Source organism: Rhagoletis pomonella, unplaced genomic scaffold (genome assembly GCF_013731165.1).
Source record: "Rhagoletis pomonella isolate Grant_MI unplaced genomic scaffold, Rhpom_1.0 Rhpom_scaffold_00006, whole genome shotgun sequence".
Taxonomy (NCBI): Eukaryota; Metazoa; Arthropoda; class Insecta; order Diptera; family Tephritidae; genus Rhagoletis; species Rhagoletis pomonella.
Window position 1 is genome coordinate 34,953,369 of NW_023458560.1, and position 14,626 is coordinate 34,967,994.

At 33.8% G+C, this 14,626-nt stretch overlaps 1 protein-coding gene across 1 annotated transcript in view; it reads right to left on the reverse strand.

Annotated features, from left to right (window-relative positions):
- The window catches only part of LOC118740634, a 136,430-nt gene that overhangs the window by 83,736 nt on the left and 38,068 nt on the right, over positions 1 to 14,626 (reverse strand). Inside the window, 3 exon segments of the mRNA XM_036472237.1 lie at positions 7,740 to 7,907; positions 8,307 to 8,426; positions 10,022 to 10,953. Coding sequence (XP_036328130.1) covers positions 7,740 to 7,907; positions 8,307 to 8,426; positions 10,022 to 10,953 — 1,220 coding nt within the window.

Sequence of the window (14,626 nt, forward strand, 5' to 3'; positions counted from 1 at the left end):
AAAAAAACATACCTGTTCCAGATAACCGTCCGTTTTGAAGTGTGAGTTAGACCCTAACTTAGCTACGAAAGCCTGCCCACATGATGAAATTATCTCTCGTAGTTGAGTGCTACTTTGCCTTCTTAGGGGAAAGGCTCCGGTATTCAAGGCTATGTGGCTGACATTGGGGTCTCCAACCCGTCCTTCAGAACTCAATGCAAGCTGATATCAAATGCTAACTGATACGCTTAAAATGTCGTAAATGTAAACCAAAAAGGACCGTCGTAATCATTTTCTAAATGAAATGGATGCATCGAACTTAACTAAAGGTTGAAATATATCAAAAGATTTGCAAACCTATGCAGAGGTGAAGTACACCAGGTTCTGAAAATTTCAACTACTGAACTACGTAGTCATCAATTGTGTAATGGGAACAACATCGGCTCTCGGGGCGTTTGAAGATTAACCTACTGTGGTTACAGAGACTCTAATTTTTCCGGAAAGACTCACCCAGTGGCAATGGCTTTGGGACCTTGTGTATTACAAAATTTATATTAACTTGCTTGGGGCAGGACAAAGTTGAAGTAATATGCATAAGATGCGACGGCAAAAAAACACATCTACCACCTCAAAGCCGATATGGGACTGCAATCAATTACTTAAACTTTACGTAACCAAGAGACGGGATTACTTTATTTAGGTACCGAGTTACAAGAGAATCCTAGGAAGATAGTGGCAGACACCATCGCGAGAAAAGGGATAGCAGAACGATTTATAACTCCAAGACTCTTCCTTTGCCACTCATCGCACTCTGTCGGGCGAAATTATGTATAATATCTGAGTAAAAATGGAAGCACATCATTAAAGGAATTCGGCAAAGGACAAAAACTCACTACATTTATTTAAGTTCCTCAGCTGCAATGGATGGACCTGATGAAATAGGAGGATTCCAACGAACTTAGAGATTGAAAAGTATGTTTGCCAACTAAATTAAAATTATAATTCTACTTCTGTACTGGAAACAGCAATTTGTATAAAGAAATTTGAAATGCGAAAATTTTTATGATGAAATATTTACTTATTTTACCAATTAAATATTTAACTAATTTTGTTTAAAATTCTATTTGTGCAATCACGTGTTAAAATTTTTTATTTGTGTCTGGCTTATTGAAGTAACTCGCCTCGCAGCACACATGCACACAAATACGCACTCATCTCACGCACAACCCCCCGCACTTATCTACTTAAAGTGCAAATGTCAATCCTATATTACGCATATACACTTTCACTGGATATCTGCTATGCTACTATTCTTCTGCTGCTATCTGCTCTCATCTAACGGGTGATTTTTTTGAGGTTAGGATTTTCATGCATTAGTATTTGACAGATCACGTGGGATTTCAGACATGGTGTCAAAGAGAAAGATGCTCAGTATGCTTTGACATTTCATCATGAATAGACTTACTAACGAGCAACGCTTGCAAATCATTGAATTTTATTACCAAAATCAGTGTTCGGTTCGAAATGTGTTTCGCGCTTTAAATTTTGTTCAGCGATGAGGCTCATTTCTGGTTGAATGGCTTCGTAAATAAGCAAAATTGCCGCATTTGGAGTGAAGAGCAACCAGAAGCCGTTCAAGAACTGCCCATGCATCCCGAAAAATGCACTGTTTGGTGTGGTTTGTACGCTGGTGGAATCATTGGACCGTATTTTTTTTCAAAGATGCTGTTGGACGCAACGTTACGGTGAATGGCGATCGCTATCGTTCGATGCTAACAAACTTTTTGTTGCCAAAAATGGAAGAACTGAACTTGGTTGACATGTGGTTTCAACAAGATGGCGCTACATGCCACACAGCTCGCGATTCTATGGCCATTTTGAGGGAAAACTTCGGAGAACAATTCATCTCAAGAAATGGACCGGTAAGTTGGCCACCAAGATCATGCGATTTGACGCCTTTAGACTATTTTTTGTGGGGCTACGTCAAGTCTAAAGTCTACAGAAATAAGCCAGCAACTATTCCAGCTTTGGAAGACAACATTTCCGAAGAAATTCGGGCTATTCCGGCCGAAATGCTCGAAAAAGTTGCCCAAAATTGGACTTTCCGAATGGACCACCTAAGACGCAGCCGCGGTCAACATTTAAATGAAATTATCTTCAAAAAGTAAATGTCATGGACCAATCTAACGTTTCAAATAAAGAACCGATGAGATTTTGCAAATTTTATGCGTTTTTTTTAAAAAAAAAGGTATCAAGCTCTTAAAAAATCACCCGTTACATACATTCATCCGCTTACGGAATAATAAAATCAAATTTTAATACCATGGCGTGCTCGATCTTATCAAATACTGGTACGCGTACGAGCTTTTGTTGTGCTGTGCTATGCTGAGCTGTGCGTTGTGTTCTAGTACATATGTATACTAAAACGTAACGGAGAGCAGAGCTCTTGATGTTAGTGTGCCTTGCCAAATGCCAACTGTAATGGTGGCCAGGTGTGCCATGATATCTTTGGTGTGTAAATAAATATATATGTACTCGTATGTATAAAAGTATGTACACTTGTGGTCAGCTGATTAAGTTAAGTGACATTTTGACAAGTTTTGGCTATTTTTCTTGTTTTAATTTAATGTTTATAATTTTTTTTTATAAAAGTCGAGCACATTACATAACGTCCACCTTAAATCCACATTTCAAATTTCGTACAAATATTATAAAAATTTAACAAACTTTAACAATACAACTAAAAAACTTTAAACTTTTTATTAAAAATTTTAGAAAAGTTTTGGGTATGCAGTTTTATAGCCCATTTAATTTTAGTAGGCTAGAAATTCGCGTTGATTTTTATAATTTTATTTTTTGTTGCTAACGGTGCTAGGCCAATTCCTCCATATAAAAGTAGTTGTCGTGCATACTTTATACATACGGGAGAAAATGCTCAGCACCGCCAGCCAAAAAAATTATTAAAAATCAACGCGATTTTCTAGCGTCTTGAATTTTGCACTTGAATCTACTAGAATTTAATGGGCTATAAAACTGAATACCTAAAATTTTGCTAAAAACTTTTATTAAAAAAGTTTAAAATTTTTGGGTGTAATTGTTAAATTTTGTTAAATTTTTATAAATTTCGTACGAAGTTTGAAATGTGTATTTATGATGTGCTGGCTAGGTAATATGCTGAACTTTTATAAAAAATTAAAAACTTTTAACACACAAAAGCAATATGGCCAAAACTGGTCAAAGTGTCACTTAACTTAATCAGCTGAGCACAAGGTTACGTACATAACGTATGCTTATACATATGGATGTGCAAATTATATTCAGGCGCACCTTGCTTAACTTATACATACATATTTACTATTTGAGAGTCTATACGTAGCCGGGGATTTAGAATAGAGTGATTAATTGTTTTTGTAGTTAAGCATGGTATCCTTATGATTGCCAAGCGATGATGACATAAGCAGCTTAGGTTGTATGTGTGTATGTATATGACGTGCTTAACAAGTTAATTTATATAGATGTAGTTATGTATATGAGATCGTTTGCGAGGTTGTGAGCTCAAAGTTCAAAATAAAATTATTTTAGGGTTGAGCTTACGACTAATATATTCAGCGCGCCTATTCAGTTGAGTAGACATATCTAAGTTTAATTTCACTTCATTTTTCATTCAATTCAATGGTCTTCTATTCGAATTAAGTTGATAGATACTATATAGATGTTCTAGATAATATAAACCACCCTAAAAGCTTAAACAAACGGCAGCGTTGATCCGGATTAACTCGGACTTAATCCGGATCAACTGCAGTTAATTCCCGAGTTGATCCGGATCAACACTGCCGTCTATTTATGCTTTAACAGTGCAATTATGGCTAAGATAATTGCATGTATTTTGTTAGACTTTTATCAGACAGTCTGGCACGAAAATCTTACAGTAAAAAGCTCCCTTGCCAACTTTCATTATGTAAAGCTCTTTTGACAGAAAGCACTAGAGCATGCTCCAAACGGAGATGTATGTACATATAGCCGTCATCGGTTCGCCAACAGTCGCCATGGCCGAGTGAGCCCATTCGAGAGAAATATATGTATATTCTTTTAATTTAATTCCATTTCTGGAAGTTATGTAATGCAATTTTCTGTCCTTTTTAATTTTCTTGTATTTTAAGATTTTATTTGTAAAAACAAAGGTTTTTGTTTATTTAATGTAAATTTTGATTTTGTTTTCATATTTATTTTTTAATTAAATTTAAATTTTTGGAACTTATTTTATTTTTTTATTTAATTTTCTTTTAGTTTTTAGATTTTATTCCAAAAAAGAAAAAGATATATATTTCTTTTAATTTCATTTAATTTTCGGAAAGCTTTTAACTTTTATTTCATTTTATGTTTTCTAATATATTTTTAACTTCATTTAACTTTTGTTATATTTTAATTTCATTTTTGCTTGTTTAATTTATTTATTTTTCGTTTAATTGTCTTTTACTTTTTTTTTTGTTCTAAAAAGACAAAAAACATTTTTTTAATTCCATTTAGTTTTCAGAAACTTGGTTTATTTTTTATTTATTTTTTAATTTCATTTAAATTTTAGGAAAATATTTCTTTCTTTTTTACTTAATTTCTTTTTAATTTTCTTTTAATTGCTAGATTTTGTTGTTTTAAAAAGAAGAAATTACATACATATATATTTTTTAGATTTTTTTAATGTTTGGAAACTTACTTTATTTTTTTAGATCTAATATTTTCTTTTTTACTTTCACCCAAATTCATGAAAAATAAAGAAGACTTTAACTGCTTTATGAGTCGAAAAATTGTACGAAAAAGCCACTTTATAAAGCTCTTTAAACCTATTTTATTTTTAATGAATAAAGCTCTTAGATTTTATTGTTTTAATAAGATTTTTTTTTATTCATTTAATTTTTTGACATCATTTATTTTCTAGAAACTTATTTGATTTTTTTCCTGTTTTTAAATAAATTTTCTTTCAATTGTTAGATTTTACTATTCTAAAAAGAAAAATATATATATTTTTTAATTTCATTTAATTTTCGGAGTTATTTTAGCTTTATTTCATTTTAAGTTTTTTTAAATATCTTTTTAGCTTCATTTAATTTTTAGGAACTCATTTGATATTTTCTACTTAATTATTATTTTTTAATTAAATTTTATTCTAATTTTTTTATTGTTCTAAAAAGATTTTTTTTTTCAATATCATTTAATTTGCGGAAAGTGGTTTTATTTAAGTCCCTTTTTAATATATTTTTTCCCGTTTTTTGCTTATTTTTTTTTTAAATTTAAATTTAGAAGATTTATTGATAAAAACAAACAGAACAATGCCTAGACCTCGCTACCAGATATCTCAATTAGTCTTTCGAGATACAGGAAGGAAATTTCAAGTGAGTTCAAACACAGTTGCCAGATCTGCGCTGTAAAACTATCTCTGGCAAGAATTAACAGAACGAGAAAGTGGGCCGACAGCGCTAGCTAGCTACCCTCGGCACGATAGAACGAATGTAAGCAATGTGTAGTATATATGTAGGACAGGCATCAAAGATGGCGCTCTCTTCCATGACGTTGATACGATAAGTACCGAGCGTGACAAGTCACCCAAAATGCAAAGGGGTGGGAAACGTAACAAATGACAAGAAAATAATTATTCCGGAGAACAAACAACCTTTCAAGGGGAAATAAAAAAATCGAATTGTCATCGTCAATTTCATACTTATGCTCAGTTTTTATTAAGCCAAACATTTTGTCTAGTTTTTAGTAATGATCAAAAAATTATGTCCAGTTTTTAAATTACCAAAAATGCATGTAAACTTTTAAAATAAATTTTTTTCTGCTTAAAAAAGTAAGTCAATATTTTAAATGACCAATGTCCTGATTTTATTCGATCAAAAATTAGTGTACAGTATATATGTATATACTTTTGATGTGCGGTATTTGTATGTTCAAAAATGTACATACATATAGAAACTAGTAATAAACCAAGAAATTTTGTCCGATGTTTATAGGCCTAAAAAGTTATGTCCAGATTTTAAATGACCAAAAATGTAGGTATACTTTTTAAACGACGAAAAATTTGTCTAGTTTTTAAATGAGCTATAAATAATGTCCAGTTTCTATATGATCAAGAAATTATGTCCAGTATCTTTATGATCAAAAATGATGCCCAGTTTTTATACAACCAAAAATTTATATCCAGTATTAAAATCACCAACAAGTTATGTGCCGTTTTTATAAGACCAAACATTAAGACCTAGTTTGTAAATGGTCAAAAGTTAAATCGCCGCTTTTAATTAGCAAAAATATGTTCAGCTAAAATTTATGTCCACTTTTTAGAAGACCAACAATTTTGACACTCAAGAGTTCATTTAAACGCATTCTTCGTATTCAGATGAACAGGAAGACAGTTGTTTTAGCCAGGTGTACGATGTTCTGCGTTCGAATAAAGTAATTTATTATTAAAATACTAAATAAAACAAAAGACATCTGCTACGTTCACATTAAGCTGAAGAGTGCTAAGTTTTATATTAAGTATGCGTACGTATGTATACATACACATATGTATATAGCAGTTGTTTATACAACAAAGAGGTAACCTAGCTGCTTTTAATTCGCTTAAGTTTTTGAACTAACTTTTCAAACTTTCCCATTACATCTGTGTTCGTATGGAATAGTAGCTTATGTATGTCGGGAAGCTGGCTTTAGTATAATGCGGCATTCCCTTTATTCCTTAAACGACATAAGAATATTGACTTGCTAGTATCCGAACTATTTCTCGGCGCCAGTGAGCCACTTGCACTCATATGCTGCGAATGCCGCATTATACTAAATCCAGCCTTCCGACATAAGCTACTGTTCCATACGAACACAGACATATTCTCGTCCATACATACTTATGTATGTATTTAGGTGCTTAGATTATTTTCAAATTACTTACCCCAAATAATTTTATTTATTCATCGCAAAAGTATTAAAACTTGCATTTTGTTTGCCGATATTCAATTTGTAAATGGAATTATCTTATTTCCATAAATATATGTATACTATGTACGTATGTGTATCATATGTCATATACGCGTCGAATAGTTATGTACATACATGGATAGTTATATAGTGTATAGGCAAGTAAATGAGAAAAATGTATAAAAAGCGTTTGTGCGAAAGGACATTGAAAGCATAACTTGAAAAAAAAACATGCAAGTGCCATACACATACAAAATATATCACACGTACTTATGCAGACATCTATGGAAGCAAAAATAAGTAGCAGCGCTATTAATTAGTTCATGATGAGTGCAAGGTGTGCAATAAAACAAAAAAGAAACGATGTAAAACTATGTTTTTTTTTTGTATTCGTTTAGGTGTTAAATGCTATGAAAAGTCACCTAAAATACCAATAAGTATAATACATCAAGTTATTTTCATAGACATTTACATATATATATATGACAAGAAAAACCTTCACCTCATCTGTGTTAACATTTAATTAGTATATAGATATTTAGTTAAAAACTTTAAGAAATATAGACAATCAAAAGTTTCGTTTAACTTATTTTTTAGTTAGTTTTAGCAATACTTTAGCAATACGTTTTTACTGCTCAATTTTTTAATAAAGAAATATATGTAAGTTATCGAAAGCTTTTACATAGCAAATACAGTGGGTTATTTTGGAAAGAACTGCATCAATTGCTTGTTGTTGAAATCAAGATGGTTTTCGTTTTTGTAAAAGTAAAGGTAGAAAGTAAAAAGAAAGTAGTGGCAACCTTGTTGTTAGCACAGAATCTATGGTATCTCTACTTCCGGTTTCCGCTGGCATCGATTTGCTAAAAAATAGCCTAGCTAGATTGTCTAACCTCGCGCTAACCAATGGTGATTTTTCCGAGTGCTCGGATTGATCTGAATTATCTTGTTCCGAACTGGCTGATCGATTGCTGCAAGAAAACGTTTTTTTTTTTTGGTTTGTTTGTTTGTTTTGCATCGAATGAAATGAAACGAAAGAAAGAAAGAAAGTAAGAAAAAAGAACAGAATAAAGAAAATACATATAATAAAATTAGAAGATCAATTTCAAACAGAAATTTTTCGAATTGTGGTTTGTTGAAAGAAATGTTAGGTAATTTAAGTATGGGTTAACATATTTTTTTTTTTTTTTTATCAAAAAGTATGCGCTATTAATTGGAGGCAGTGATATTTTTTTCAATCATCACTTATTTGTATGGAAATAAATAAAAATCAAATTGTTGCACATTTGGTGTGTGAAAAAATAAATTAAACAGATTTTTTTTTGGGTACATACACATACATTGTACATTTGTCAGCTAGAAGGACTTACCTGCTGTAGATGTGTCGACGATTGGCGGCTGTCAGTGCGGATACGTCAAATTCGATCGCTGAATTAGAACGTTTCAGTCCATTTTGTTTGTGTAATTTCTTCATTATGTGTTTAACTTTCCTGCGATTGTAATTTATTTGTGATAGCGCGCGGTTGAGTTGTTGAGTGTAATACAGTTTGTTGTTGTTTTAAGATAATTTCGAGGTTTTATTACGTTGTCAAAAGGTAAGCATTTTAAGAAGGAGGTTTAGTAATTAAAAAAAAAATTTGAAGTTGTTTACGTTATAACTTTGCATATGGACAGTGGTGGGAAGATCGTTTAGGTTCAGTATGTGAAAGCTTCTTAGACAATGTAAGACAAAGGACTAAAAATATGCATCGAGTAGCAGCTGCTGCCCCTAAAAGTATGCAATACGAAATATTAAAATATGCATTAGAAAGTTGCGCTACTTGAATGCGTTAAGCGAAGTACTGGTTTTATGCTGATGTTGCATATTTTTAGGCATATATGTTACATAATTATGTGTTCGTAAGGCATGGAACTGCTGTGGCAGAAAATTCCTAGTGAAAATTCCTAATCGTGAAAATTGGGCAAACGGGTACCCTGCCGTTGATTCAAATACGTTCATTGCTATAAAGATGCGTCCAGCATGAAGGACAGATCAGGAACTTACAAACCGGGTATCAAACTTTTAACTCCCTTGGGCAGGTTAAAGTATTAAATAGCATATTAACCTGCGCCGAAATAGACATAGAAAATAATTAAAATACCGACTTTTTAGTTATATTTTCAGATAGCGAAGCAGCCATCCGGGCACTATCTAAATACTAACTACTGTGGGATCGAATACAAGGAGGCCGCAGACCAGTTGACGCGCGAAGGATCTTTAACTAGATTTGTAGAACCGAAAAAATTTTGTATTCTCAGTTGGTCTTGGTGTCGACAGTTCAATAGAACCAATTAATATATTAAATAGAGATAACGTCAGCCTGCTCTCAGGATACAGCCTGGAGAGGATTCTAATTCTGGTCTAGTGACCTAAGACGCATTTGTGACGCTGCCAAAGACACTCAATTACACCTGCTTCTTCAATGTGAGGCAATTGCACGTAGAAGGGAGAGCAGCATAGAATATTTATAGACGGATTTATTCAGAAATTTCTAGAGTCACTAGGGCTAGTTGAGGTGTTGTGAGCAGCTGAGGGCACAAGAGACCTACTGGCCGCAGTACTTTAATCAACTATCATCTATCTAAGGTTGATTATACCGGAAACAAAAATTTTTGTTCTACCAATCGGGTACTGTAAAGTTGAATCGTTTAAAAGCTTTATCTGATTGTCAGTGGCCTAGGTTGGTATGTAGCCGATACTTATTACAACTACGAAAAGTATAGCGTAAGAAATTTGTATTCAGCATAGAATTTGTGCGATGGACGCCTGATCCAAGACAAAATAGTGCTGAAAAAAAGGTGTCTGAAAATCGTTTTCATATTTTTCAGAGAGCTTTTGAACGACTTTCAGAAGCTTTCACATCACTCACCTTGCCTAGTCCATAGCAATCTTTCAGAAGAACAAATATAGTTTTCGCATCAACTCAAAAGTTTTCACTTGGCCTCTATGCTTTCACATCTATCGCCAATTTGCACTTCCCGCCACTGTCCATTTTGAACGCCAGAAATATACACTTGAAAACAATGTTTACACTTTCACACTCACTTCTCGGGCACTGGCGGTCGCACGAACTGATCGTGCCCGGTGCAGGCGTTCGCACGATTTTCAGCGCGATTTTGCGCAGCTGCCTTATTGAATTTGAACATGGTGAAAGACTTCTTTGCGCTAGCTACCTCACAAACGCGCACAATGATCTTACGACTGCTCTTGAAGACCGTATTCAATGTTTTGTAGACGAGTATCGAAACGGACTTGCTAGGCGGCGGATGATGACCGTTACCGTTACCGTTGACCGTTGGCGGTGGATGTAGGGTGGCGGGCAACGATTGCTGTTGCTTTAGTTGATGGATAGATGAGTGTTGCTGTTGCTGTTGCTGTTGCTGCTGTTGCTGCTGCTGAGGATATGGATAGTGGTTTATATTGTTGTTGTTGTTGTTGCTATGTAACTGCTGCAACTCCTGTATAACTTTAGATGATTGTGATCTTGTGATAACTTTTTGATTTTGTTGGCGCAATGATAGTGGCGCTGTAGCTGCTGGTGAATTAGCTGTAGTTGTGGGTGTAGTGGCGGTGGCGACGATGGCAAGTGGGTTATAGCCGTCGGAGAGGGGTGTGCTAATGGATTTCGTTGGGTAAAATGGTGAGTGTGGGACTGTTTTAGTGGGTGCGGCGGGAGTGGTGGGTGTGGTGGTGGTGGTGGTGTTGGTGGTATTGGGGGTGTTGTTGTAATATGTTGCTTTGCACGATTGTGGCTGTTTTTGTTTCGGTAGCGGCTGCTGTTGGTTTTGTTCAATAAGCAACAGCTGAGCCGGAGGAGGCTGCTTATGGCTCTGTAGCAATAGCGGTTGCTTCTGTAGCTGCAGTTGACCTTGCCGCTGGCAACTGTTGCTGTTGCTGATGATGACGTCGTCGGTGGCGGCGGTGGCGCTGTGCACAGGCGTTGGCGGCACCGGCGGTATATCGCTGCTCGTAATGTCCTGTTTTTAGTTTTGTTTATTTTTTTTTTTTAACGATGTGTGAGTTTAAAAGCGGCGAGCGCGGATATCAGTTTGCAATTTTTTTTTGTAATTTTTTATATATTTTTTGTGTTTTTACATAAAATTATTTTTTGTGTTGTGGTTTGTTGTTGTTTGATTTATTTGCGTTAAAGTAACCGAAAAAAAGAAAGAGAAAGAAAATTCGTTTTAAAAAATGTGTATTAGTGAGCTATGGCTTAAAATTTATTTAACAACAACAACAACAATAAAAGCATTTGGACAATTGACTTTGCGCGCAAAGCAGAGGCTTAAAAGTACGTACAAAAAAAAAAAAGGAAAAACGAGTTCAACACAATTATTGCGCATTAAACGAGTTGCAATTGTTGCGCTGCTGCAAAGGCGAATGAGTGACGAATGTAAGTGAGGCGCAGCAGAGCAGCTGGTGATTGTGGTACGAGGCAGGCGCTCAGCAGCGTAACGTGACTTCGGGCTGTGTCGTGTGGCGTGGGGCATGTGGCGTGTAGCATGTGACAAGGACGTACATAAGTAACAGTGCAACAGTTGCAATTTTATAATTCGACTCGATTGTTTGCGAAGTGGCGATTTGGGTGTAGTGGGATGGCGTAAATAATGGCACGACTACTACGTTTGGCAAGTGTATGAATGAAGTCATAATGCAGAGTTCGATAAAGTTAAATGCACTGAAATCGGATACTACATGAATACATTTTTCTTTCAGCTTGACGAAACGTTGCAGAATTGTTATAAATATATTTTATATGCATTTACATTAATCAGCATGGTGGTTTTTGTAGAGTTTTTGCAGACTAGTGAAATAGCTGTTCATTCCAGGTTAGGCGTTTGGTTCAAAAGCATGTTCATAATTTACAATGTAATGAAGGTGAATGGGTGAAGCCGTAGCATAGGCAGTAAAAAATTTATTAATTTTTTTAGCTAAACTCACAATTATTTAGCAATAATTTGTAGCGGCATTTGCTAAGTTAGACTGCATTCACTTTTTTAGTCGTTGAAAAGAATTTGCAAATATTTCTTTCGTAGTAAATGTTTTTGGGGTTACTTCTACTTATAATTTCGCTACAAAGAAAATGACAAATACTCGCACATATGAGAAAATAATTTTATGACTGTTAAAATGAACAAGAATGTACATTAAAAGATTTCCTGAATGATTTGTAAAAATATCTTCATTTAGTTAGCCAAATATTGATTGGAAAATAAATAAAACAAGAAGCAGAAGTGTTTTATAATTACATTGAATTTTGAATACCAAAATAAAGAAAAAATATATAGCACATATAAAAAATTTAGAAGTACTGTTTGTTTCTTTACGATCGGAACTAAATCAAATTAGTATGGGACCACCCCTGGGGTATCACATTTCCGATAAAAAAGATTTATAGAAACGGGTTCACATGGTCCGTAGCATACATAAAAAAGCCCGAAAGCAACGGAAGTCAAATAAAAGAAAAAATCGCAGTAGATGTTTCAGTGTCAGTGGTGAAAAGTTAAAATTGGACTGCGTAATTACACTGCGCTTCGAACACTAGGCAATTTCTATTTACACGCCAACAGGTAACTCATACGCCCTGACAAACGGCAGTCTTTTAAGCCAAAAGTCGCACATGCGTCGCACAGTGGCGCAAAAGCGAAATTTGCTATTCAAAAAGGTCTACAGCCTGCAAAGTTGGACATATAAGTTTTGTAATACGGGTTTTCAATTTGTTGTTGTTTTGTAATTGAAAGATAATAAATTTGTTTTTGTTTACTAGCGAATACCCGGCGTGTTTCACTGCGCCTTTATAGTATTTTGTGTTGTTACTCCCTCCAAAAACTCTAATGGCCCCATTCATCAAAAAATAAAATAGATTTCAAGAGCTCTATGAAGTGGGCTTTTGAAACAAACTTTCGATTTATGAAGTATTTTTTATTTTTTATGAATGTCTAACACCCACATTATTAATATATTTTCGAAGGTATTTAGAAATACGATTAAGCATCGGCTTGATCCTAGACCTTTTGTTTATAATTTTAAAACTCGAGATTACGTATTGCGTATTTTCTTCTAAGGTGTACTAATTCAATATTTACCTTATCAGTTTATATGTACAAAATTTTTAAAAAAGTAAAGTAAAAGTTTATGTAACAAGAAAGGAGAATCGATTTTCTTCAAAATTGCTACTTTTAATGCACTTTGCACTAAAAAATTGAATACATATAAATAAATAAAAATTTAAAAAGTTGCCCTATATACATATCTTCCTCTTCAAAATTACCTTTCAACTAAAAAAAATGAAAATCCGTTAAGAATTATTGGCTGTAGGCCTTTTTGAATGGTAACTTTCGCATTTGCGCCCCTATGCGTCGGGGCGTATGAGTAACCTTCTGACATGTAAAGACAAATTACACTAGTTTACTGCAAAAATGTACACTGGATACCACTATCCAATTCCTATGTGGAATTGCTCGCTGATTCGCACAATCAAGTAAATTTTTTTCTGTGGATAAGCTATCGATATTGCATTGTTACTCATACGCCATGTGGACTCTTTCGTGCTCTTATTTCATATAAAAAATCCTTGCGCATTTTTATTTGAATACTAATTCCTTTTTTATTTATCCATTGATTTTCTTCATAAGTAGCTTGATTTTTTTTCTAACAGAACAAAATATGTAATTTTTTGAATTCTTTTCCTGTTAAAGTTTGAATTTTTTCTTTTTTTCACCACAAAAAAAAAATCTCGAAAGATTTATTAATTTCTCAGAAACTATCAGGCCTATCGAAAAGTCATGTGTTAATGGTTTATCTGCCACATTTCAGATTGTTCAATTGGATCATGAGATATTTGCGATTAATCATAATTTCTTCCTGAATTCACCGTGAATTCAAAATATCCCGAAAACGTATCTATAGAACGAGCAATTTTACATAGAAATTGGATAGGGACATAAAAAAAAATAAACAAAAATTTGTGATCCCGTGTCACACTTGAATAGCGCCCCATCATCAAGATCAGTATTGGCGGCTTAACTTTTCTTTACTTTAAATTAATTACCTTTTTGAAAAAATATAGCATATTCTATAACAAAAACTATGTAGATACAATTTTCACATATTATACAAAAATTTGTCATAGTTCAACAAATTTTCATCAAAATTTTAAACTTTTTGCTAATGGTGTTGGCAAGTTCTTTCATATGAAAATAGATTTTGCTCATACGTTATATGGAAAAAATGGGCAACAAACTCGGCAAAAAACCTTTTTTAAAAATCAACGGTAGTTTGTTTAGTCCCAGCATACTCAAAAAAACTAAAGATAAAAATAAAAATTTTTAAAAAATTTGTTGAATTATTATGCATTTTGTATAAATTGGATTTACATGCTTCTTGTTATAGCATTGCCCTTTCCACAGTATTTGTGCGAAGAGGGCAACGAGAAGGTAACCATTTTCGGTAGAAAAGAAAACGACACGAAGCTGAATCGGAAAGTATTTAAGCTCTGGCCATTCCATATAAAATAAAAAGAGAAATTCGGGCTCTTAGATGCACTTTTATTTCTTGGTTAGCCGGCTGGCTGAAAAGAGCTCTCTAACGACGAAAACCCTTTCTTATATCGAATTGCATAGATGTGAAATATTATAGGCAGCTACTGTT